At 42.1% G+C, this 27545-nt stretch overlaps 1 protein-coding gene across 2 annotated transcripts in view; it reads left to right on the top strand.

The window, feature by feature from the left end:
- Positions 1-27545, top strand: part of MYOM1 (myomesin 1) — a 184067-nt gene that overhangs the window by 7548 nt on the left and 148974 nt on the right. For both annotated transcript variants that reach the window (XM_003817889.3, XM_034943650.2), the window contains exons 2-4: positions 18178-18381; positions 20439-20514; positions 25053-25370. In XM_003817889.3, coding sequence (XP_003817937.3) covers positions 18363-18381; positions 20439-20514; positions 25053-25370 — 413 coding nt within the window. In that variant the 5' untranslated portion in view covers positions 18178-18362. The remainder of the gene's footprint in view (positions 1-18177; positions 18382-20438; positions 20515-25052; positions 25371-27545) is intronic.

The following is a 27545-nucleotide window of genomic DNA, read 5'->3' on the forward strand; positions in this document are numbered from 1 at the left end:
AACTAATCTACCGTATCACAAACAAACAACAACAACAAAAACTCGCTTCAGCTGTTGTCCTATTTTCTTGCTCCCTTATAGAAAACCCTTTAAATAAGTCACCTGTACTCACTGGTTCTCAATGCCCCCACCCCCCCACCAATTTAGTAAAATGTACATAACATGAAATTTCCCATCTTCACCATGTTTATTGTATAGCTCAGTGCAGGGGTCCCCAACACCCCCTGCCTCCCCCCTCCCCCAGGTCGGAGGGAGTGATGCTTTGTCTTTACTTACAACTGCTCCCCATCGCTCACATTACTGCGTGAGCTCTGCCTACTGTCAGATCAGCAGTGGCTTTAGATTCTCTTAGGAGCTTGAGCCCTATTGTGAACTGCGCATTGTGAGGGATCTAGGTCATGTTCTCCTTTTGAGAATCTAATGCCTGATGATCTGTCACTGTCTACCATCACCCCTAAGATGGGACCGTCTAGTTGCAGGAGAACAAGCCCAGGGCTCCCACTGATTCTACATTATGGTGAGTTGTATATGTATTTCATTATATATTACAATGTAATAATAATAGAAATAAGATGCACTATAAATGTAATGAGTTGAATCATTCTGAAATCATTGCCCCCCGACCGCCGCCCCTGCCCCAGTCCCTGGAAATATCGTCTTCCACGAAACTGATCCCTGGTGCCAAAAAGGTTGGGAACTAAAAGCTTAGTGGATTAAATATATTTGTAGTGTTATGCGTCACCACCATCCAGCTCCATAACTCTTTGCATCTTGTAAAACTGAAATTCTATGACCATTAAACAATAACTCCCCATTCCTCCCTTCCCCCTAGTAACCACCATTCTACTTTCTGTCTAGAATTCTGGCCACTCTAAGTATTTCATGTAAGTTATGGAATCATAGAGTATTTGTCTTTTTGTGACTGGCTTATTTCACTTAGCATAATGTTCTTGAGGTTCACCGATGTTGTAACATGTCAGAATGTATTCCCTTTTTTTTTTTTTTTTTTTTGAGATGGAGTCTCGCACTGTTGCCCAGGCTGGAGTGCAGTGGTGTGATCTCGGCTCACTGCAAGCTCCACCTCCCAGGTTCACGCCATTCTCCTGCCTCAGCCTCCCAAGTAGCTGGGATTCCAGGTGCCTGCCAGCACGCCCGGCTAATTTTTGTATTTTTAGTAGAGACTGTGTTTCACCTTGTTAGCCAGGATGGTCTTGATCTCCTGACCTCGTGATCCACCTGCCTCAGCCTCCCACCGTGCTGGGATTACAGGCGTGAGCCACCACACCCGGCCATGTCTTTCCTTTTTAAGGCTGAATGATATTCCATGGTATGTATACACCACATTTTCCTTATCTGTTCATTTGTTGATGGACACTTGGGTTGCTTCTACATTTTAGCTATTGTGAGTAGTGCTGCTATGAACATGGGTATACAAACCCAATTCTCTCTTTATTTTAGTTTTTACTTTTTTTCTTTCTCAGTGATCCTTTTCTGACCAATTATCTCTTGAATCTGCTATAATAAATCTTTTTTTTCTGACCACTCCATCAAATGTGTGCTCATCAAGGTCACCAGTGACCTCTACATCCTCATAGCCAATTCACAGTTCTCAAATAGTATTAGAAAAGGTGCTCACTCCCTCACCTTTGAAATACCTTCTTCTCTGGCTTCCAGGATGCCACACTGTCCTGGTTTCTGCCTTCATTTGTGGTTACTCTTCAGTCTCCTTTGCCAATTCCTCCTAATTTCGCTAATCACATGGAGTAGCCTAGGATTCAGTGCTTGGATCTCTTCTCTTTTCTGTCAGCCGTCCTTTTGAGCTGACCTCATCCACTCTCATAGCTTTAAATACCACTCATACACCGATCACCAAGTGTGTATCTCTAGCCAAGACCTCTGACCTTTACTCCAGACTCACATATCTAACCTCTCACTTGACAGCTCCATGAGGATGTCTGTTGGGCATCTAAACCTTCACACTCCACAAATGATCTAATTTTACCTCCAAAACCTGCCCATCCTGTTTGTCTTCTCCATCCTTTAAGTTGCTCAGGCCGAAAACTTTGACTCACCTTTGCCACCTCTTTTTCTTTCCTGCCCCTCACTCAACTTTTCAGTCAATTCTGGTAGGATTTTCTGTCTTCTTTGTTCATAGATGTATCTCCATGGCCTAAAACCATAATTAGCACAAGCCTATTAGCAAAGTCCTTCAAAATATATCCGAATTTTATTAAGTCTCGCCACTTCTACTGCCACTATCCCAGTGCAAGTCATTTTCATCTCAAGCCTGGATTTTTGTTAAAGCCTCCTAAAGAGGTCTAAGTAGTTTTCTTCCTTTTCTTCCCATTGTCTGTTCTTCACATAGCAGACAGAGTAATCCTTTAACTATAAACTAGAGCACATCATTGTTCTGCCTGACACCCTCCATGGTGAAGTGAAGTGTCCTACCACCTCTACTTACGTCACTATGCTGAGTGAAGTGTCCTACTTCACTCAGAGTAAAAGCCCAGTGCTTTACCATGGCCTGCAAGGCCCAATAACTCAGGTTCTGGGAACTTCCCCACCCTCTTCTCCTACTTCCTGCCCTCCCCAGTCTGCTCAGTCATATTGACACCCTAAATGTTTCTTGAACAAGTCAGGTAACTTTCCACCTCAAGACCTTTGCATTTGATGTTCCTGATTTCAATGCTCTTTCTTCAGATTCTTCACTACTCATGCCCTCAACTCTTTCGCATCTTCAAGAAGATACTACCGTCTCAGTAAAGCCTTCTCTGGTCATTCCATTTTAAGTCTCCATCACCCAGCTTCTACCCACAGCGTTCCCCTCTCTCGGTTTATTTTTTCCATTGCACTTATTACTTCCAACACACCAGACACTTTACTCATTTTGTTTACCATCTGTCTCCGCTACTAAGTTCCATGAAGAGGATCTTTTGGCTGCTTTGTTTACTAAAGTATCCCAAGGTCCAGAAGAGTAGTTGGCACATTATAGGCATTCAATGTATAAAGATGCATATTTGAATGAATGAATTGCTAGAAGGCAGAATATAAAGGGAAAATTTAGAAACATGAGGCCAACAAGGGAAGCAGGGACTGTGTCCCCAGTGACTTCTAAGCCATGTTTCAAAGGTCAGTGGGATGCCATGCATACATTTTAAGTATGGGATTAGTATGTTCAGAATCGTATTATTTAAAAATCACTCTAGTAATAGTATGGAGGATTAGCAGAGGGTAAGTCTGGGAGAAGCTCAGGATTTCTGACAGATGGTAAGGCCACTCACTAAAGTAAGGAGGAAATAGTTTGGAGGGCAGAGTGTGGTAATGGTAGGAAATGACAGTTATCATTTGGGACATTTTGAGGTAGTGGATTAGAAGTACTGAGGCCTTAACCCAAACACAGTACAAAGAGACAAAAAGAAAAAATGTAGAAGTGCTGTCAAGAATCATGGAGGATGTATTGAGATGACATGGTATAAATTTGTGTATAGGAAAGCCAGAACAAGATAAAGTGAGAATGATGGAAAAAACAATATCAAAAGTATGTCGGGCCAGGCGCAGTGGCTTACACCTGTAATCCCAGTACTTTGGGAGGCTGAGGAGGGAGAACTGCTTGAGGCCAGGAGTTCGAGACCAGCCTGGGCAATCCAGCGTGAACCCCCATCTCTAAAAAAAAAAAAAATTAAAAGAGATAATGACAGAGTTTTCTGAAACTGAAAGAGAGACCAAATTTTTCATTCAAATGGAGAGTGTACTCTGACTATCAAGCAGGAAAAATAAAATATATAAAATCTATAGTAAGTTCTATCACAATGAAGCTGCAGAACATGCAGGGTAAAAGGGAAATGGTAAAAGCTGCCAGAAAAAAAGGGAGTGTCTTCAATGGAACAATAATTAGGCTGGCAGCCTGCTTTCCTGTAGCAACCGTGCAAGCTGAAGGTGGCACAGCAATAGCTTCAAAATGCTGTGAGAATCGCCGCTCACTCCTCACTGTGTGTGGGCTGGGTGTGGCATGCTGGCAACTCTCCCCAGATGACTCTGGATGCTGGTGTCCCTAGAATCTCTTGGGTCTAAAGATTGATCTTCTTACCTCCTATAATTCCGGAGGTGGATAATTAACTAGGGGTCACAAGATTAATTCCACAATCTTGTAACATGTCCTGTATAGATGTTTTGACAATGAACGTTTCCAGCTTTTGGGACAGCTCCCACAATTCTAAAATAATGGGAATGTCATGCTTAACATCCTAGTACGGTGAACAATGTTACATAATTTGGGATTTTCCTCTACTGTTTCCTGTATGTTTGACTTGCTTCCCAAACTGGCTTGTAAACATGTATTTCTTTTACATTAGCTAAGTAGAAGTTTTTCAACGTATACTTTTAACAATAATAATAAACATTATATTCTTCTTCTCCTTCTTTATTGAGCACGTCCTATGAGCCAAGCTCTCTGCAAAGTGTTTTATTCACATTATCTCTCATTAACATTAGCTGCAAGGTAATGACTGTCACCTCCATTTTACAGATGAGTGAGCTGAAGCTTAGCAAGGTTAGTGACCTGTCATATTCTGGGTAAGAGGAAAAGGCAGGAATGTGACGCATGTCTGTATAACTTCAAAGCCTGACCTTTCAGCCTCTGTGCTATATTGATCTGTGAAACATACTAACTATTGATAAGAATGACTGTGTTAATAATTTGGAGTGGGAATATTTACTTGAAATGTTGACTTTTTTGTTGTTATCCTTCCCGGAAAAAGAGTCTCTATGGTCTCTTGCAGAATTTCCAGCAAGGCCTAATTCTACTGAAATCAGTGCCTCTACTTTACCAGCCACTTGTAGATGTATTATGGCCTTTGACTGAGTTCTTCTTTCCTCTGGAGAAGGAATGGTAGATGAATCTGTGGACAGTTTCCATTCATATGATTTGTCAGCATTGAACACATAACACCTCTTTTTGCATTACCTCACAGAGTGTTGATTCAGTAAAGCATTAAAGCTGTGGGCTGGCAGTGCTACCCAGTAATCCCTGAAGGGCCAGAGAGCCATAGGTTAAGTTTGGAGGGGCTTTACCAGGGTCTATTATTCAGTGTCCTGCCATGTGCTACACAGTTCATTATTTGCTTGAGGAAAAAGAGCAAGCCCTGATAGTAAGCGGGTAAGGGGACATGCTTCCCAAGAGTAACTTACTCTGTTTGTACTCTCAATACCTTGCAGAGTGCTAGCCATGTCATGTGTGCTTAGTAAAACCTCAGTTAAATCTATAAACTTTAAGAACTTTGGAACAAAAGTAGTAGAAAAAGTAAGGGAGTTTTAGCAAGTGGGTAAATGACGAAAGTAATCCTGTGTTGAAACTCAACCAGATGAATGTTGTTACCAAACTTCTGTATGGTCCACTAGGTCCAAAAATAAATTTTTGTGGTACATAGGTAGTAGAAGTGGCCAGATTAGCCATAGACAGATCTTGTTTACATATAAAGGCACAATAAAAACTATTGTCCAAGGCAGGGGAGAACAATGCATAAAATCTTTAATATATCTATACTAGTTCTTACAGTAATTCTTTCTATTATATGCTCTTTCCATTATAAAATGCTCATTAGGGTGCATGCCTTAGCATGACTTTAAAACACTACAAAGGAACAAAATTTCAAACCAGATCAGACTGTACTACATTTAAAAATAGGAAAATTGGCCAAGGAATGAAAAATATTAATAGAAATAAATTTAAAACTGCAGTGCTCAACACATGATTTTCCAATGGTGAAACATATTATTTATGTGAAATACAGTTGGAAAATAGATTATTAAAACTGAAAAATATAAACATATAATTAATTTCTTATAGCATATATCACAATTGCAGGTGAATTATAGGCAAGCATAGAACATAAAGCATAATAAGTTGAATAGAATTGTATAAGTATCCTTGTTGGGAAGAAGAATAGACATTTTTTAAAATGGCTTTAACTAATGTATTATTAGAACACAATAAACTACACATATTTAAACTGTACCAAGTGACAAATTTTAATACATGTATACACTTGTGAAACCATCATCACAATCAAGATAGTAACATACCCATCACCCCAGAGTGCTCTCGGGCTCCACTGTGACCCACTGCTCCCAAGTCTTCCCACCTGTCCCCTCTCCCAGACCCACACAACCACTGATCTGCTTTCTGTTACTATCATTTGCATGAATTTAAGTTTTTGACTGGTAAAGTGGTTATTGATTATATGATGGATCGTTCTACTCTTTTTTTTTTTCTTTTTTTTTTTTTTTCCATGATGGAGTCTTACTCTGTTGCCCAGGCTGGAGTACAATGGCACGCACCATCTCGGCTCACTGCAAGCTCCGCCTCCAGGATTCAAGCAATTCTTGTGCCTCAGCCTCTCGAGTAGCTGGGATTACAGGAGTGTGCCACAACGCCCCGCTAATTTTTGTATTTTTAGTTGAGACGGGGTTTTACCATGTTGGCCAGGCTGGTCTTGAACTCCTGACCTTAGGTGATCCTCCAGCCTCAGCCTCCCAAAGTGCTGGGATTACAGGTGTGAGTCGCTGCTCCTGGCTGGGTTCTACTTTTAAAAAGTCAAAATATAATGAAAAAAAGCAAGGAAATAACTGAAATGGAAACTTTTTGTGGTAAATGACAAGTAAAAGCTTAATATCCACACTAGCAAACATTTAATAGAAAGAATATTTTATTTTGGCTTGTTTGATTTTTGATTGCAAGGAACAGGGACAGTCCGATTAACTAAAAAAAAAAAAAAAAAAAAAGGATGCGGCTGGGCTCAGTGGCTCATGCCTGTAATCCCAGCACTTTGGGAGGCCGAGGCTGGCAGATCATGAGGTCAAGAAATCGAGACCATCCTGGCCAACATGGTGAAACCCCGTCTCTACTAAAAATACAAAAATTAGCTGGGCGTGGTGGCACGCACCTGTAGTTAGTTCCAGCTACTGGGGAGGCTGAGGCAGGAGAATCGCTTGAACCCGGGAGGCAAAAGTTGCAGCGAGCCAAGATCGCGCCAATGCACACCAGCCTGGGCAACAAGAGTGAAATTCTGTCTAAAATAAAAAGGATGCATATTTTAGGGATACACATGACCGGATTACTGCTGAAAACAGAGGTAGTTTGAAGGCTTGGCTCTTCAGGTTTTCTCTCAAGGGTCTCATGGGCCAAATGTTTGTTCTCCAATTGCACCTCTGCTTCTTTAAGCCCATCTGTTTTGTTTGCTCCCTGCCACCCATCTTTCTCTGCTAACTTTAGTTTGCGGTCCCTCATAATTTCAGCATGCTGTGGCTCATCTGATTCCAAATACAACCGTGGCATACCTTGATTCAGCCTCTTTGACTTTCATTCCTTCTATTAAGTGTATTGACACTCAGTCTTTTCAAATTCAAATTCTCACAGGAGGATTGTGATTGGCTTGGCTCGCCTTTTTGGCCCAGGCCATTCACTGTTACCTTTAGATCAGAAATGACCCATCACCTGGGATCAAAAAGCAAGGTCACCTAGTTCTAAACATCAGCAGGGCAGCTTTCCTCAGGAAGGGGTATGAGTAGTGCAGGCATTGAGTGCTTTCCTGTCTAGCAAAGATAATGGTGCTTGAGAGCCAGCTGGAACTGGGTTCAAATCCCAGCTCTATTATTTAGTAGCTGTGTCACTTTGGGGTACTTGCCTAACCTCTCTGAGCCTTGGTTTTTTTGTTACTGTTGGAAGGTGTCCAAGTTCTTGGCATCATGAACAAAGAATTGGACAAAATGCACAAACAAAGCAAGGACAGAATGAAGCAACAAAAGCAGAGATTTATTGAAAATGAAAGTATACTCCATATGGTGGGAGCGGCCCAAGTAAGTGGCTCAAAAGCCCAGTTACGGAATTTTCTGGGGTTTAAATACCCTCTTAGAGGTTCCCCATTGGTTACTTGGTGTACACCCTAGGTAAAGGAAGTAGTGGCCTGAGATCAGTCTGATTGATTGCAGGAGGGGGCCAATCAGAGGCTGAAGCAAGGTTACAAAGTTACACCCTAAGCAAAGGTCTGATTGGTTGCAGAAAGTGACCAATCAGAGGCTGAAGTGAAGTTACAAAGTTATACTACTATGCAAATGAAAACTTGGCCGGCAACCAGCCTGATTGTCTCCCAGAGGGGACAAATCAGAGGCACTTTCAATTTTTCATCTGCCACTCAGAAAATGGGAGGTTGCAAATGTATTAGCCTCTGGTCCTTTTGTTACCTGGGCATGGAAAGTTGGGGTTTTCCTTGCGATTTAGTTCTGGGAAGTCAGCATGAATTCGGCCTTAGGTTCCCTGCCTCCAGACCCTATTCTCCTGCCTCATTTTCATTTTGGCTTGGGAATAATAACTGCCTTGAAGAGATTTTGTAACAAATATATAAAATAATATCTGTAAAGCACTGGTATAGTATCTAGCACACAATAGGTCTCAACTAATGGTAGCTATTTTATTATCACATTAACAGATTAATAATGATCTCAGGAAAAAGATACCTCACAGAAGAGGAAAGCCAAATAGTGGGATAACATTTAAGGACATGCTCAGCCTCACAAATAATTTTTTAAACGCATTTGAGGATAGCTATGAGACATATCTCACTTCTTTTTTTTTTGAGATGGAGTTTCACTCTTGTTGCCTAGGATGGAGTGCAATGGCGTGATCTTGGCTCACTGCAACCTCCGCCTCCTGGGTTCAACTGATTCTCCATTCTCCTGCTTCAGCCTCCTGAGTAGCTGGGATTACAGGCATGCACCACCACGCCTGGCTAATTTTGTATTTTTAATAGAGACAAGTTTTCTCCATGTTGGTCAGGCTGGTCTTGAACTCTCGACCTCAGGTTATCCGCATGCCTTGACCTCCCAAAGTGCTGGGATTACAGGCGTGAGCCACCGCACCCGGCCACATCTCACTACTGTTAAACTTGCTAAAATAAATTAAAATTAACCATTCCAATATTGATGGGGCAATGAGGAAAGAGTACATTCATATTTGGTTGATGACATTATGCATTAGCCTAATTATTCCAAATAGCAATCTCATAAAACATACCCTCCAATTCATAGTACCTTCTGGGCAAATACTTCCCAAGGAGGTAGTTAAAAAGGAATACTTCTATTTGTGCAAAATATTTATAGTTTTCTTTTTAATTCAGGATTTTATCCTTTTCGAACTGAAAGAGACCTAAGAGGTTTTTTTTTTTTTTTTTTTTTCTCTTGGGTTGCATGTTAGAATCATTTAGGAGCTTTTAAAAAATACTGATGTTCATGTCTCATGCCAGAGATATGGAGTTAATTGTCCTAGAATATGGCCTAGGCCTGAGTACAGTTTCAAAGCTCCTCAGGTGATACTAATGTATAGCCAGGAAGGAGAACCACTCTTCCAATCCCACTCTATTGGGGGAACTATGAATAAACAAGAGCCCGAGAGGCTAAAAAAGGCCTCTCAAAAGAAGTCACAGAGAGGTGATAAAAGAGTTGGGTTGAAACTAAAGATGCTCCAAATGCCTGCTTCCAGCTTCTAGTCCTGGTGAATGACTGGAAATTTCCAGGTGCTCAACACTTAGAGACCAGGTAACAAATTATAGCAGAGCAATACAACACATTCATTCATTGTTATTGAAAGGACAACTGCGGACAGGGTAGGACATTGGTGAGAACCAAGTGCGATACTGGTGCATCCATTACTGCCCCTCATAGAGAGAGAGCAACTGTTCCCAGCTGAAAGGGTTGAATCCCCGTGGGTGCCCTTATCTCCTCCTCCAACATCTCTGTTGTGGAGGGTGAGGTTATCAGTGTCCAGGACTGCTGAATGCTGGGCTGTCTGTGCTGAGCAGTGATGAACTACTAGCAAAAGTTCATTTTTAAAAATTGTGGTGAAATATGTATAGCATAAAATTTACCACTTTAACCATTTTTAAGTATACGGTTTCTCTGGCATTAAGTACATTCACATTGTTTGCATCCATCACCACTACCCATCTCCAGAACTTTTTAATCTTCCCCAACTGAAACTTCATACCCATTAAACACTAACTCCTAATTCCTTCCACCCTGCCACCTCAGACCCTGGTTGCTATTACTCCACTTTCTGTCTCTATAAATTCGACTATCTGTTCTTTGTGTCTGGCTTATTTCACTTAGCATAATGTCTCCAAGTTTAAAGGGCCATTTAAAAATTAAATTATCCTCTTTCTCTCTGCTCCCCTGTTCTTTCCACCAAATGTCCTTTTCCTTCCAGGTTGAGGATCACCTATCCCTTCTATCGATCCTGGCTTTCCCATTCTAGTGGCTACTCTGCCTTTTTCCTCGTTCTTTAAGGCTCAGTGTTACCTAATGAGCAGGATAGGAAACGCTAGCTCTGTAAGCTTGCATTTGAGACTGCAAAGTCTGAAGGGTGGTTTTGTTTTGTTCTTGCATCTTCATTTCTGTTTCAGTGTAGACTGAGGGAAGAAAAGGGACTCTTGGGGTATGAGAGAAAGAGGGAAACAGAACATAATCACATTTACACTCAGAAACGTAGACCTGTCTCACATGAAAAACTGGTATCTACGTTATTTTAGAAATCGGAAAAGTTGTAGAATTTTATCAGGAATGCTTTGTTTTTATTTATGAGGAATTATTGCACACTGTTTAAGCATATTAACTCTGGATCTGAATGATCTGAATTTGAATCCTAGCTCTAATACTTCTTAGTTGTGTGTTCTAGAGAAAATTACTGAATTTCTCTATACCTTAGTTTTTGTTTTGTTTTGTTTTTTGAGACAGGGTCTCACTCTGTCACCCAGGCTGGAGGGCAGTGGCATGATCATAGCTCACTGCAGCCTCAACCTCCTGGGCTCAAGCAATCCTCTTGCCTCAGCCTCTTAAGTAGCTGGGACTACAGGCACATGCAGCCACACCCAACTAATTTTTTGTATTTCTTGTAGAGATGGGGTTTTGCCATGTTGCCCAGGCTGGTCTTAAACTCCTGAACTCAAGCAATTATCCCACCTTGGCCTCCTAAAGTGCTGGGATTACAGGCATGAACCACCATGCCCATCCTGGTCAGTGCTTTGATGTTTCATTTGGTTAAATAAGGAAAAATAGAGTTTAAGTTTTAAGATTTAAGTTAGCATTATTCATAATAGCCTCAAACTAGGCATAATGCAAATGTCCATTAGTTGATGAATGGAGAAACACAATGTGGTCTATCTTTCAATGAAATACTTCTTAGCAATAAAAAGAAACAAGCTGCTGAATCACACAACACCACAGATGAAACTCAAAAACATCTTGCCAAGTGAAAGAAATCAGACACAAAAGACTACATATGGTAGGATTCCATTTGTGTGAAATTTCTAGAAAAAGCTGAACTGTAGAGACAGAGGTCAGTGGTGGCCTCGGTCACGCGCGAGACCCAGGATTAACTGCAGACAAGCCTGAGGAACTTTTCTGGGTGATGGAAGTGTTTTAAAACTGGATTTTGGTGATGGTTGCACAATGTAAAAATTGACTAAAACTCCCTGAACTTTACTCTTAAAATGGATTAATTTATGGTGTGTCAATTTTATTGCTATAAACTGTTAAAAGGAAATTCGACATGAATTGAAACTGAAAACTCAGATCTGCTGATCTTTATTCTGGTTCTTACTTTTAAAGGAAAAAAAAAAACCATATGATTTTTGTAAAAATAACACACAGTCATTGTCGGGAGACAATTCTCCGCGGGTTTCTTGTGTTTCGGCACATGTTGCAAGTGAAGATCTGGCTGTCCGTTGTTCCAGCCTGTTTCTGCAGGACTGTTCATATGGTGAACAGCCTTTGAAGACAGAGTAAGTGTCTCCAGCCACAGCAAAAGGCAGACACGCTTACTATCCAGTGTAACAAGAATATCTCCCTCTGCAGCAAAGGGCAGGTATGCTGAATGCTCATGATGAAATATTCAGGTGCTCTAAAGTCAAGATTCTTCTTCTGTAGTGCAGCCCACTGTGACTGCAGGTGTCACCTGGTCTTCATCACGTTGTCCTTTGGGAACATGGGGATTGGGGGCTGGCAAACCAGTGAAGAATATGCTGACACTCGGCCACTGCTCTTGCTGTCAGGAGTAAAGCTTTTTGTCTTCTTGTGTCTTCTGTCAACACCCATGAAACTGTAGCAGGCTCACTTTTTAGTTTGCAAGTAGGGTAAAATCTCTGACTCCTGCGTTCTTTTTTTAAAAAATTGTGGTAAAATATACACAACATTAAATTTACCATTTTAGCCATTTTAGGGATACAGTTTAGTGGCAGTAAGTACATTTACACTGTTGTATAACTATCACCATTACACATCTCTACAGCTTTTTAAAAATTAATTAATTTTTTTTTGAGATGGAGTCTCGTACGGCCCCCTGGCCTAGAGTGCAGTGGCTCGATGGCTCACTGCAACCTCCGCCTGCTGGGTTCAAGCGATTCTCCTGCCTCAGCCTCCCAAGTAGCTGGGATTACAGGTGCCTGCCACCATGCCCAGCTAATTGTTTTGTATTTTTAGTAAAAACAGGGTTTCACCATGTTGGCCAGGCTGGTCTCAAACTCCTGACCTTGTGACTCGCCCACCTTGGTCTCCCAAAGTGTTGGGATTACAGGTGTGAGCCACCGCGCCCGGCTCACATTGCTGTAGAGCTTTTTAATCACCCCATGTTGAAACTCTACCCATTAAGCTATACTCCTCATTACCCCCTTTCCCCAGCCCCTGGCAACCACTGTTCTACTTTCTCTATAAACTCGACTACTCTAGGTACCTCATATAAGTGGAATCATACACTATTTGTCCTTGTGTGACTGGCTTATTTCAGTTTGCATTATGTCTTCAGGGTTCATCCATGTTGTAGTGTGTGTCAGGATTTCATTCCTTTTTAAGGCTGAATAATATTCCATTGTATGTATATACCTTCACAGTTCTTGATGCTAATTATATCTTAAAATCAAGTAAAAAAAATACAAACAAGAAAGTTAAAAAAAAAAAAACGAAAGAAAGAGAAAGCATCTCATCATTTGGAAGTCATTATCATTCCAGATATCTATTTATGAATAGACAGAAAAACAGGTAGAGACAAAAAATGTTAGAAAATGGGCTTTGGGGTCTTGCTTTCTAATACTCACCTCCAGCTCCCTGGCCTGGACTATGCGTGCAGGCAGCTTTCTGGCTTAGGGGCTTGTCCCTCTCCCAGAATCTACCCACCAGCTCCTGAGCCTCACACGCAGGTTAAGAGGGGCTCACAGCAGTTGTCCTCCCCGCAGCTGAACAGCTGATCCCTGGCCACACTGACTCCTAGCCCTTGTTTTTTCCCCATCTCTGAGGAGTCCCTATGTCCTGAGGAGTTGTCCTTTGCCACATTTCCCAGTTTTCCTCATTCAGTAATTCTTTATTAAATGCCTGTTGTGGGTCAGGAGCTTTGCTGGGTACTGGGAGCACCTAGCCATAGAGATCCCGCTCCTACCAGTGAGTACTCATTGTGCAGAGACAGAAAAGTAAACACGTAAATACCGCACGAAAAACTTCCCATCCTAGTGGAAGTAGGGAAGTCTCCCGGAAGGAGATGGCACGGGGTGTTGAAGGAGCGGGGTGAAGGAAGTGAGGAAGTGTGCGTGTGTTGGCAGGGCTGAGAGGAGCACCAGGTGTGAGGGAACCGGGGCGCTGGAGTCCTGGAGTTTGAGGGCTTGCAAGGAATTACCCGTGATTGAAACTCAGGAGGCAGGCAGGGGAATGGAGAGGGGCGGAGCTGGACAATTATGGAGGCTCATAGGGTGAAGATGCCCTCGTGCCATGCTGAGGAGGCCACCTGGGGAAGAACAGGCAGTGAGGAGCCATTGGAAGGTTTGAAGCAGAAGAGGACATAGTGAGCTCTGTCTGAATGCATTCTCCCTTTGTCATAGCGTCAGCTCACATTCTGTCCTCAATCCCAGTGCCTGGTTTACTGCAGCACTTCTACTCTCCAACCCGTGCACCCTTCATGCTGACGAATGAATGGAACACAATGTTCCTTAGGTCTTCAGCAAACGCCACATAATGTATGCATTAGGGTTACAAATGAACAGATTCATGAAATGGAATTTTGATTCTCCAGTAGTTTGGTTCTAGTTCTAGTTGCGAATGCCATTATGTGAAAATACTGATGGGGCCATCTCTCTTCTCGAAGTGCAAGATTTTGAAATTGTGTCATATTTCTGGAAATTCAAACACATCATTTACTGACAATCACTGGTGAATGATGAAAGGGCAATACTTCAGTCTAAGTCAACCCAATTCCTGACAGACCACAGGAAAGCAAAAAGATTAATCAGCCTTGGCTGCCTGACCTGTTCTTTGTCCTCAGCCATAATACAGCATGCAGACAATTCTTCATTAACCAGAGAGGGGGAAGAAGGGGCGTGCTGGGAGGAGGGTGTGGATCAGCATAACCACAGTCAACTTTCCATGGCCTTGGGACATATTAAATGTGGCTAAGGCTCAGCTGGACTTTGGACATGTTCGGCATTTAAGACGCTGCCCATTCATACTGAGTCTGCCCTCCTTCACCTCCAAAAGGAGTAGTCTAGGAAGAGAGGTGCCAAGCCTTTGTTCTGGAGTCTGGGGCTCTGGAAGAGGCCAAGATCACTCCTCCCCCTCTGTATTGGGAGCTTCAACAAAGGCCACTTGCTACCCCCCTCCTTTGGCTTATAGGGAAGTATTTTATCAGCTTCTATTCAATTATCCAACAATTCAAGGGGCAGGTGCACCTTAACAAATAAAGGGCTTCCCTCCCTTCTCCTGTGAACAGGGGAAGAAGGTTCAGATGGGCAAAATGAGCTTCTTTGATGCAGGAAGGAATTGAGAAGAGAGAGAAGTATGGGCGACTAATGAAGAATAAAAAGTAATCCCAGGCCTGGCACGGTGGCTCACGCCTGTAATCCCAGCACTTTGGGAGGCCAAGGCGGGCAGATCACGAGGTCAGGAGATCGAGACCATCCTGGCTAACACGGTGAAAGTCTCTACTAAAAAAAAATACAAAAAATTAGTTGGGCCTGGTGGCAGGCGCCTGTAGTCCCAGCTACTCAGGAGGCTGAGGCAGAAGAACGGTGTGAACCCGGGAGGTGGAGCTTGCAGTGAGCTGAGATGGCGCCACTGCACTCCAGCCTGGGTGAAAGAGCGAGACTCCGTCTCAAAATAAAATAAAATAAAATAAAATAAAGAATAATACTAATAATAGGCCGGGCACGGTGGCTCACGCCTGTAATCCCAGCACTTTGGGAGGCCGAGTTGGGTGGATCACGAGGTCAGGAGTTCAATACCAACCTGGCCAAGATGGTGAAACCCTGTCTCTACTAAAAACACAAAAAAAATTAGCCGGGCATGGTGGTGGGCGCCTGCAATCCCAGCTATTTAGGAGGCTGAGGCAGAGAATTGCTTGAACCCAAGAGGCGGAGGTTGCAGTGAGCCAAGATTATGCCACTGCATTCCAGCCTGGGCGACAGAGTGAGACTCCATTTCAATAATAATAATAATAATAATAATAATAATTCAATTTCCATAACCATGAGTGGAGCATTTCACAACAAATTATGTTTGTGCTTCCTAATGGCCTGGAGTCTAGTCTAGAGGACAGGGTAATAGGCAAGGATCTGACTAAGGCTTGGGCCCTATCCCACTTACCTGCCAGTTCTGCACCATGGCAGGCATGCCCTCTTCCAAGGCTGGGCTTTCAGCCCAGTACTTCTTCCCCTTTCCAAAACTGGGAAAGGAGCTCACAGGGGCCCCTCCCAGTCTGTGGATTCTGATGCAAGATGTCAACAGCATTGGCCTTAATTTTGCCATTGCCCAGATACACTCAACATTCAAACTAGATCTAATTTTATGTCAGGTGCAGTAGCTCATGCCTGTAATCCCAGAACTTTGGGAGGCTGAGGCAGGCAGATCACTTGAGGTCAGAAGTTCGAGGCCAGCCTGGCCAACATGGCGAAACCTACTAAAAATACAAAAATTAGCCGGGTGACAAGGCGGGCGCCTGTAGTCCCAGCTACTCGGGAGGCTGAAGCAGGAGAATCTCTTGAACCTGGGAGGTGGAGGTTGCAGTGAGCTGAGATCATGCCATTGCACTCCAGCCTGGGTGACACAGTGAGCCTGTGTCTCAAAAAAAAAAAATCTAATGTTAGATTTAGTTCACCTAGTTTAGATCTAGGTCATTTAATAACTAGATGAAATTTGGCTTCTGATAAGAGTCCTAGGCCCCACTCTCCAGCCACTCCCACCCTCACCGCTGGCTCTGCTTCCCTCCCTCTCCGCTACTCATTATACACAAAGACTTAAAAGAAACAATAACATATTGAAATACCTTTCTGGGTTATTTTCAGCATAGTAGGGATTAAAGTCATAAAATGACACTCTCAGGGAGGAGTATTTCAGATGTGAGCCAGCAGGTAGAAGCAGAGTTTTTGGATCAGGGATGATTTGTTTTATTCTTCCCACAAATTGCTCCACACAGAATGTTGCTAATCTGCTTATGAGCAAGGCAAGAATAGAATAGTTACTTTGTGGATTGATAGCACAGGTTATTAGAGCTGGAAAGCACCTTAGTGATCATCTAGCTCTAAGCCCTTTAGTTTACAGATGAGAAAATGGAGCTTCAGAGAGGTGAAATGATTTTTCAAAGTTACTCAGTAAACCACAGGACTAGATGCCAAATATGATACCTTTCTTATTTTAGTGTTGCCTATAAATTAGTCAACACTGAAGTAGGAAGGATACAGCAAATTTACGGCTTTCAAAAGAGCTCACTGAACAATTTATTTAAGCTTTTCCTTCCGTGGAAAACATCCGCATTGAAGAAAAAATGAACAAAAATAGGAGATATAAGTCCTCATAATGGTAGCTAATATTTAATGACTATTTGCTATATGCCAGGAAGTAATACTGTTTTACAATATCTTATTTGATTATCTTATGCATGATTATCATGAAAACATTTTATGGATTAAGAAATTGAGATTTACAGCCAGACATGGTGGCTCACACCTGTAATCCCAGCACTTTGGGAGGCCAAGGCAGGCAGATTGCTTGAACTCAGGAGTTCGAGACCATCCTGGGCAACATGGTGAAACCCCATCTCTACAAAAGTACAAACATTAGCCAGGTGTTGTGGCATGTGCCTGTAGTCCCACCTACTCGGGAGGCTGAGGTGGGAGAATTGCTTGAGGCTGAGGAGGTCGAGGTTGCAGTGAGCCAAGATTGCACCACTGCATTCCAGCCTGAGCAACAGAGCGAGAGACCCTGTCTCAAAAAGAAAAAAAAAATTGAGATTTAGAGAGATTAATATCCTTAAAGTCACAACCAGAAGGTGACAGAGGATGGAACCCAGGACTGTTCCACACAGAGCATAGCCTCCTATATATCATACTATGCTGCCTCTCAACCATTTAACTGTGTGTGTATGCCTGTTTGTGTGTGTATGTGTGTATGTGCACACGTACACATTTATGTTGATAGAGAGCACCATGTGCCAATACTGTCCATTAGAAGGAAGAAATGTTACAGAAGAAGAGTTTCATTTATGTATCTTATTAACAGACAATAATTTATTAGGTCAAAATGTACTGGCTACAAGTATCAATACATTTAAATATTTACTGAACTTTCATCCTTGTTAAAAATACAAAAATGAGAGAAGTGCACACACACTATAGAAAAACTAAAATATTATCATTGATTCATTGATACTCAAGATCCCTGTGAAAGCAAGAGTTTATTCCAAACAAATATACAGTAAGTTTAGACAAAAGAAGCATGAGCTAGACCCAGCAGAATCTCCTAAGTGATCTTTCTGCTGTGGCATCATCTAGATTCAGGTTTTTCTAACAGCAAATTTATCTGAATTACAACTAGCTACATAATAAATTACATATGGTGATGTACTGGATAATAAAACTAAAGAAGAAAAACTTGGGCTCATATGAATCAATTATTGTAACTTAGTTATGATTCCTTTATATATGTGGACTCTGGTCAATTACACTTACTCATGATACCCTTACAGATATGTGATTATCCTGAAAACTTAATGGAGTGGTTAGCCAGCTGTTAATTTCAAATTTCCCAGAAAATCATCTAATGTAAAACACTTTTTAAAAAGCATATAAGTTTATTTTTCCTCTTTTCTGCTTTGAGAAGATTTGGGGCAATTGACCAATGTTCTCTGGAGAAACAGCTCACCAGGAATCATCCTAATGGCTGGTGGATAAGACTTGAGAAGAATCACTGCATTCTGTATTGGATATTTAGAGAACAAATGGATGCTTGGGGAACATAACACTTGGAAAACTCGCCTATGGCTTCCAGATAGCTAAAATGTCCACATGCTTACTAATAGCAGAGGTATGTATATGAAGAAATTCCAGGTTGAATTTCACAGGTACCTGGATCAGAACTAGGTGGAATAGATTCTTTTACATACTTTGAGTAGCTCAGAAGCTAACCGTCTATTACAAGTGAAGACCCGTATTGCCATTTCAAAATATCTAGTTTCTTACTATCAAAGTGCCACTGGAGGAGCCAGCAATACATGACTACAAGTACACGGGCTTTGGAATCAAATGTCTCTGAATGAAGTTGCGTTTCTGTCATCTACCTGCTGTGTGATCTTTGGCAAATGCCTTCCCTTCTGGAAGCTTTGCTTTCCTCAACGGGTTAATGAAGCTGTACCTTGCAAGGTATGATAAGTCAGTGGGATCATGTATATAAACTGCCTATCCCAGTGTCTGGCACTGGATAGGTCCTCAACAGTGTTAACTGTAGTTATCATCAAGAAAGTCATGATGAAGTATACTATAATATTGAGTCTGTTCAATATCTTTTTTTTTTTTTTTTTTTTTTTTTGAGACGGAGTCTTGCTCTTTCGCCCAGGCTGGAGTGCAGTGGCCCGATCTCAGCTCACTGCAAGCTCCGCCTCCTGGGTTCACGCCATTCTCCTGCCTCAGTCAATATCTTGATAGAGACTGGGTGCAGTGGCTCACGCCTGTAATTCCAGCACTTTGTGAGACTGAGGCAGGTGGATTACTCGAGTCCAGGAGTTTGAGACCAGCCTGGGCAACATGGTGAAACTCCATTTCTACCAAGAGTTAAAAAAAAAATTAGCCAGGTGTGGTGGCATGCGCCTGTAGCTACTCGGGAGGCTGAGGTGGGAGGATTGCTTGAGCCTGGGAGGCAGAGGTTGCAGTGAGCCAAGACTGCACCACTGCACTCCAGCCTGGGCAACAGAGTGAGACCCTGTCTCAAAAAGAAAAACAATTTTGATAGACACAAGTGACTTTTATTCAGTTGATGTAATATCACTGTCAGAACATAAGGCCAGTAGATCAAAATACCAACCTGCTGCATACATTATAATCTAACAATGAGCTTTTATATTGTTGGTATCAGTAATAATAGCTGATATTTACTGAGTCTATATTATGTGACTGTCACTAGGTCAAGTGCTCTGTCTGCAGTATCACATTTAATCACCACAGCAACCCTATAATTTGGATACGATTATCCCCATTTTATAGACAAAAAACCTGAAGCTTAGTAAGGAGAAATAAATTGCTAGAGATTACATGGCTACTAAGTGCTATCAATATAGTGGGATCTAGATCTGGTCTGAATCCACAACACAGGCTCTCACAACCGGGTTACAACTCCTCTTAATTGGTCACACCATTTAAAGAACAAAGAGAGAATCTCTTATTAGATGGACTGACCCTACTCTGAGTTAGGAAAGATAAAACATTGAGTTGCATCTCAAAAGGCTTTAGTTAATGAACAGGAAATCAAATATTCAGGCTTGAAGCTAAGACTTAACCTTGTAAATTTTCCTGAAATGAGAGAAATAGTGACTGTGATGTCAGGCAAAAATTGCCACCACGTGTAACCCATTTCTTCCTTGTTTTGCCTTTAGTTAGCTTCAAGTTCTTTTTTCACATTGTATCTTTTAAATGTACTGTACGTGTGTTATTAACAGCACACCCAGAATCATATCTTGGCATTAAAATTCCACGAAGTCCATTTTGAGAATCATATTACTACACCTATTTTTAGCTGTTAACACAAACCACTCTTTCCATTACACTTTTAAATTATCTACTGATAAAGTGACATTGAAAATAACTCTTGTTGCCAAATAAAAATCCTATATTTGGTTTAATCGGGCCAGACCCATTGACCGGCATTATGCAATTATATTACTAAGGCTGCTACCTGCCCATGCCCCTCTCCTCCTCCTGGTTTGGAACTACCCTCCCCATCTGCTGCTATATTTATCTGCCTTCTTGGCCATAAAAGGCTGGTTGTGTGGCCTGACATTCGACTGCCTGACCACATGCATTATTTTTGAACTGGCCCCCAGGGTCCTGTCTTTAGCCCTGCCTCTTAACATTGTCTTGGATTCAACCTAGGTGGAGTTTTCATTCTCTCATCCAGCTCCTCGGCCTCATCGGAACATTTCCACCACCATTACTCCTTTGGAAACTGGTAAGTGTGACACTGAAGCAGAAGAATGCACTTGATAGCTTATGAGCTTAGCAGCACTGCAGTGTAAGTGCTTTCTTTCTGTCTTCTGAACTCAGCAGTTTTCTCAAAGAGATGTCAGAATAACAGAGAAATAGGAAAGTGAAGCTCCAGGGAGGGAAACCAGAACAGCCAGGTGCCAGTCGGGCTGGCACAGCTCTTCTCTCACATCACTGTATTCTTCTGAAATTAAGCTGCTGTTCCTGGAACTGTAAGGAGGTCATATTTGCCTCGGATTGAACTGTAAGCGTGTGTTTAATGCTATTTCCAAGTACGGTTTGGTTGAAATCTGAAATGGATGAGAGACAGGAGGCCCTGCATTTTCAATCCTGCGTGTGCCATACAATGCTCCCTGGTTACAAATTAGACCGAAAGAAGGAAAATTAACTCTGAAGTCACTAGTTTATAATTCAGGGATCTTGCTGTGACGATGCAATGTGGATAAATGTGAGCGCACACAATGATATGGCCTCAAATGGTTAAGTAATATTTCAGAGGCAACATAGAGCCCCACATAGTGATTTTTCTGGGAATCGTTTTCATCAGCTTTTGCCCTCTAATGCCTGCACAAAAGTATCATAAATTACAGCTATGGAATTTGTATTTCTTCCTAAATTCTCAAATTATTTTCAGAAAGAAAATTTAAGTCTTAAAGAAACAAAAGACACTAAAACCATCTGTCCTTCCAACGTACTCCAGCTGTCATGTGTTGGAGCTAATCCTGACTTTAGTTAACTTCAAGGGCTCACTTGAAGAAGAGGAGGTGGTTGTACCTTTGTTCCAGAGGTCAGGGCTGTGACAATCAGCAATGTGGGCTTCCAGTCAAACCCTGTTTACTTGTAACTTACTATCTATGTGAGAGGAATATTAAGTATTATTAAAAATAAATGTATTTGGGAGAAATAGAAATAAAGAGAGTAAAAAATAGTATTGGGGCAAGATATTTAAAGATTTTATTTTGTGAAAATAACAGCATTTCAAGTCATCTGGGGAATGAATTTAGTTTATAACATAACAAGGTTCTTTATTATTTATTTGAAAAATCATTCAAATAACATGTGCCATGTTACAATGTAGTATCATAACAGAAACTTCTCTAATATCTTTATAACTGCCTAACGTAATTCTATATTAACATTTTCTAACCCCTTTGTTTTATCAAAATTCATCTAGTAGTTATTAATTATACATGGTAATTACCCTCCATATTTTGTAACAGAAAATAGCCATCTATTTAAGGGTTGAAGCAAAGTTGCTTGCTAGTAGCTATTTTTTTTCCCTTAGGAAATGCCCTGTAGACTGATATCTTCCATGAACCCTAAGATAAATATTTCTGGAGTGAAGTTTGCTCAATTTTCTTCTCTGGGGAATACATGCTGACTTTTCAAACAGAAAGTAGTTTTAAACTTGACAATATGCTGAGTTTAGAAGGATTCATTCTTCATTTTGAATTTTTTAAAAAATGACATTTGGAGAAAACAGATCACTTTAAAACTAATTCTACAGCATTAAAACACTTGGGGGTGGAGATTTTATAAAACTATTACTTCATCCAGGGTTGTCAACTGGCTGATAGGCCTGCTTCAGTGGATAAACTATTCAAGAATGCTAAGGCCATGTGACATCTCCCCACCCTATGCTAAACAAACGTACCTTTGACTTTTAGTAGAACTGCTAGCTCAAGTTCACAATGCCAGCTGCCACCCTGGGAATCGACTCTCTTACCTCTTTAAGTAGGGAGACTAGAAGCCTGCATGTTCCTTATAGAGCAAACAGGTTTTTTTGTTTGTTTTGTTTTTTTTTTTCTGGTTTGAGACTATACCTTTGCTTGAAATGTTTGTGAGATTTGAGAGAGCTTATATATAAGATTAGCATACTCCAGGGTTCAGTTCTAGGACTTTATTTTACTTATTTTATTTTATCTTAAATTTTTATAATAGAGACAAGGTCTCACCACGTTGCCCAGGCTGGTCTCAAACTCCTGGGCTCAGGAAATCCTCCTGCCTTGGCCTCTCAAAGTGCTGGAATTACAAGCATGAGCCACCATGCCTGTAATTTCCTTTTCTGTGTATAATGGTCCTCATCTGTTTTCTTTTAGGACTTTCTTTTCCGTGTACAATGGTTCTCACCTATTTTCTTGGCTTTCGATACCACCTATATGCTGTTGACTCCCAAATGTAAATCTGCATCCTGGACCTCTCTCCCGCACTCCAGAGTCACGTATCCAGCTTCCCACTTAAAATATCTCCTCTGGGAGGTCTAACAGGCGTCTCAGATGTAGAGCATTGAAACCAATCTCCTGTTCTTCCACCCCAAACTGATACTTTCCCACATTCCTCCCCATCTCAGTTAATAGCAACTTGTCTTTCAATTGCTCAGGCAAAAACCTTGGAGTCATCTCTTTCTTTCACATCCTAATTCAGAACTTTCAGCAAATGCCATTGGTTCTAACTTCAAAACCCGTGCAGAGCTTGACCACCTCTCACACTTTCGCTGCTACCCCTGTCACCTCTAGCCTGGACCATTGCAGTGGACTTTGTATTCTTTTGCCAGGGCTATCATAGCTAAGTGCCATGGACTGGGTGGCTTAAACAACAGAAACTTATTACCTTACAACTCTGGGGGCTGGAAGTCCAAGATCAAGGTGTCAGCTGGGTGGTTTCTTCTCAGGTCTCTTCTCGGCTCATGGATGGCTGTCTTCTTCCTGTGTCTCCACGTGGCCTTCCCTCTGTTATATACATATTTGGATCTTGGTTTTCTTTTCCTATAGAGACACCATCATATAGAATTAGGGCCCATCCTAATGGCCTAATTTTAACTTAACTTCCTCTTTAAGGACCCTATCTCCATATATGGTCTCATTTTGAGGTACTGGAGGTTAGGGCTTCAACACAGGAATTTTGAGAGGATACAACTCAGCCCTTTCATAGGTCTTCTGGCTTTCACTCTCATCCCTCCACAGTCCATCTTCAGACATCGGCGAGAATGAGTCTCAGCTCAGAGTCTTCCAATGGCCTCTCAGCCCTTTCACAGTATTAGCTGAAGTCCTTACTGCTACCTACAGGACCCTACACTACTGGCCCTTCCACCAGGCACATAGCTCACCTCTTTGACATCATCTTCTATACCTCTCCCATCCCAGAACCCCTGCCAATCAGTGGTTTCTGGAGCACAATAGTCATGTTCATTCCTCAGTGCCTTTGCTCTGGTCTTCCTTCTGGAATACTCTTCCCCAGAAAGTCTCATGCTCAGATGTTACCGTCTAGAGAAGCCATCCCTGCTGAGGCTGTTGAAAATTGCATCCATCCCTCTTACCTGCTTTGTTTTTCTCTGGTTCTTGGCACATTAACCCATCTCATACTTGACTTACTTGTTTTGTCTATTGTCTTTCTCCTGCAGTAGATTGTACAGTTCTGTGCAAGGTAATTAGAGTAGGCATTTTGTCTGTTTTGTTTACCACTGTATTTCTTTTTTGTTTTGTTTCGTTTTGAGACAGAGTCTTGCTCTGTTGCCCAGTATGGAGTGCAGTGGCGCAACCTCGGCTCACTGCAAACTCCGCCTCTGAGTTCAAGTGATTCTCCTGCCTCAGCCACCGGAGTAGCTGGGACTACAGGTGCCCACCACCATGCCAGGCTAATTTTTGTATTTTTAGTAGAGATGGGGTTTCGCCATGTTGGCCAGGCTGGTCTTGAACTCCTGACCTCAAGTGATCCACCTGCCTCGGCCTCCCAAAGTGCTGGGATTACAGGCATGACCCACTGCGCCCAGCCTCACTACTGGATTTCATGGGCTGGATGGTGCCAGGCACACAGTAGGTGCTGCTAATTATTTGTTGAATGAACACCACATGACTCTCTATCCTTCCACATTCTCCCAAATGAAGTCCCAAATGAAGAATGAAATGGCAGAAAATTAGAAATATGTATTATGAAGAGTCTGAGGAAAAAGCACAATAGCCAGCGTAGAAAAACTTTGTTTTTCTAGGAAAACCTCCTAGATACAATTTTTTTAAAAAAAGGTACAATGACAGGAGGGGCATATCTGGGCTATGAAGTGGAGAGTTTTTTGAATATCCAGTTATGTTAAACTTCATACCCTTTTTGGTTTACTCTTTGGAAAAGATAAGAATATTAATTTTTATTTTATTTTTTTTTAGACAGTGTCTTGCTCTGTCACCCAAGCTGAGTGCAATGGTCAATCATAGCTCACTGCAGCCTCGAAGTCTTGGGCTCAAGCAATCCTCCTGCCTCAGCCTCCAGAGTAGCTGGGACTACAGACACACACACCACACCCGGCTAATTTTTTCTTTTTGTAGAGATAGGGTCTCACTGTGTTGGCCAGGTTGATTTTGAGCTCCCGGCCTCGAGAGATCCTCGTTGGGATTTCAAGCATGAACCACCGCACCCAGCCAAGAGTATTGATTTTTACACATTGATTTAGATGACTTGTTCTATGGAATTTGTTCCGTAATAAGTCACTCAAAAAGTGTTGTTTTCCTTCAGGTGGCCCGGTTCCTTCAAGGGGCACAGGATGTCTTTGCCTTTTTATCAGAGGTCCCACCAGCACTATGATCTCAGCTACCGCAACAAGGACCTCCGCACCACCGTGAGTCACTACCAGCGGGCGAAGAAACACTCTGCCATCTACACCCAGGGCTCCACGGCCTACAGCAGCCGCTCCTCCGCCGCGCACCGCCAGGAATCCGAGGCCTTCCGTCAGGCGTCCGCCTCCTCCTTCCAGCAGCAGGCCTCGCAGTACGCCCTGAGCTCTGAAGTCAGTCGGAAGGCAGCCTCAGCCTACGATTATGGCTCCTCCCATGGGTATGTCGGAAGCACTCTTCCAACCTTCCAACCTCAGGGAAGAGGCGTGTGCTCTGAGTAACCCTCCCAGTTACTTCTTGCTTTGTTTTGGTTCGGTTTTGGTTTTTTGAGACAGAGTTTCGCTCTTGTTGCCCAGGCTGGAGTGCAATGGCGTGATCTCGGCTCACTGCAACCTCTGCTGCCTCCTGGGTTCAATCGATTCTCCTGCCTCAGCCTCCCGAGTAACTGGGATTACAGGCATGCACCACCACGCCCGGCTAATTTTGTATTTTTAGTGGAGACAGGGTTTCACCATGTTGGCTAGGCTGGTTTTGAGCCCCTGACCTCAGGTGTTCCACCCGCCTGGGCCTCTCAAAGTGCTAGGATTACAGGCGTGAGCCACCGTGCCCAGCTTCTCCCAGTTACTTCTTAAATACGGCAGCCCTGCATTTCAACCAAGTGTGCAGACAGACCTTGTTTGGGAGACCTGGGACCCGTGCCTACCTATTTCCCTTTATTGTCTCTTTTAGCTTCGCTGAGAGCTTGGTGTTCTCACGGGCGAGTCTTGCTTGTGTTGCCAATTTGCTATTTCTAAGAGCAGGGAAATTTTGCCACAGGTTACTTTAGCAGCAGCAGGGCCAGAAAAGATCATTTCAGTATTCACAGCGGGTTTCCTTGCGCTCAGAATGTTTCTGCCTAGATGAGAAGTTGATATATACAATTTAAAATTCACAGGGCACAGGAGACTGAACTACTGCGAAGATATATTCTATCAAATATTTTTTCAATATCTAATAGCAAATACTTAAAATTCGGAACTACTATTTATGCAGCAGATATTTTCTTTAGCTCGACCATTTGATAAAAACATGGCCCTATCTCAGCCAGTCTAAGAATAATAGGAACCAACCTGTATTCCAACAAAATTAGGTTTATTGACCCAATGGAATGAAGGAGACTAAACACTAGAGGAAAAAAGGTTATTTTAAGTTTCTAGGAAGAGTGGAGCTTAGACGCAGGTCTGGTCTGCAAAGTGAACCCAGGGTGCTATTTCTTTGGAAACAATAAAGTTAAGATAAATGTGGACTGTTGCATCCCCAAGCCCCTTATCTGGGACTTCTCACCAGAAGTGGGAATTGAGGTTGCTTCTCTGCTTCAATGAAGCAACTAAGATCCTGCAGGCAAGAGTGAGATGTTTTATTCTTACTGATACAATTTTAAACAGCAAGCTCACTGATTGTCTTTGATATTAGAGAAGAAAGTTTCTCAGTGAATCTATAGTCACTCAAAGAAGGAGGTTACCATGACACTTTCCAACAGCAACGTCCCTGGGAGAAATGTCATTTCCTGTTCACTTTGCAGTTGGCTTATCTGTGTCTGCTGTTTCAGCCTGATGAATGTTGGGCAGATATTTACTTTCTCAACCCAAGGCAAGTTTTATTTTCTTCATATTCAGAATGAAATATTTCATGGAGATTAAAAAACACTTGCAAGATACACGTGACTTTTATTTAAAATCTATCTATAGTCCACAGAAAAAAATTGCTGATCTTCAAAACATGGACATTTCTGGGCTCTGTGGTCGATAACCACCTGCTGCCTCTTTTCCTCTTCTCCAAAGTACCTGGCATAGGTTGCATTTTTTGCTATAAACATAACATACTTTTCAGTCTTACAAAATTTAAGCCCACAAAATATCTGGTAGGGCAACTAGAAAAGCTGTTTTCTCTGAGAATCTAAAAAGTTATTGAGAAAATAATAGAGTGGTCGGTTTAACTAGAAGTGAGGCATGCTTCCAAAGGCAGAAATTCCTAAATCCCTGTTGGGTTTGAGCAGCACCTGATCTACAGCTATCATTTTATCAGTGATGGTGGCCTCCTGGGAGCTTCTGCTGGGTTGAGTAACAGAGCCAGACTCTGCTGGAGTTTACCTGGAGTGTATGATGGCAACACTCTGAAATTCCATTAAAATGGAACAGGATCACTTCGCAGTCTCAATTTCATAGGTCATATTCTGCCGTGGGATATTCATAAGGATCACACATTGGCTGCAGATAGGGAAATACTGTCACTGAGGTGAATTCATTTCTTTTAGCACTTGCCTCAGACGAACTGCCTTCCAAATAAAAGCTGGGAGGAATTAATACCGTATGTATATGACAGCCTCAATTTGTTTCCCTGAAAAACGTTCTGCAGA

Source organism: Pan paniscus, chromosome 17 (assembly GCF_029289425.2).
Source record: "Pan paniscus chromosome 17, NHGRI_mPanPan1-v2.0_pri, whole genome shotgun sequence".
Taxonomy (NCBI): domain Eukaryota; kingdom Metazoa; phylum Chordata; class Mammalia; order Primates; family Hominidae; genus Pan; species Pan paniscus.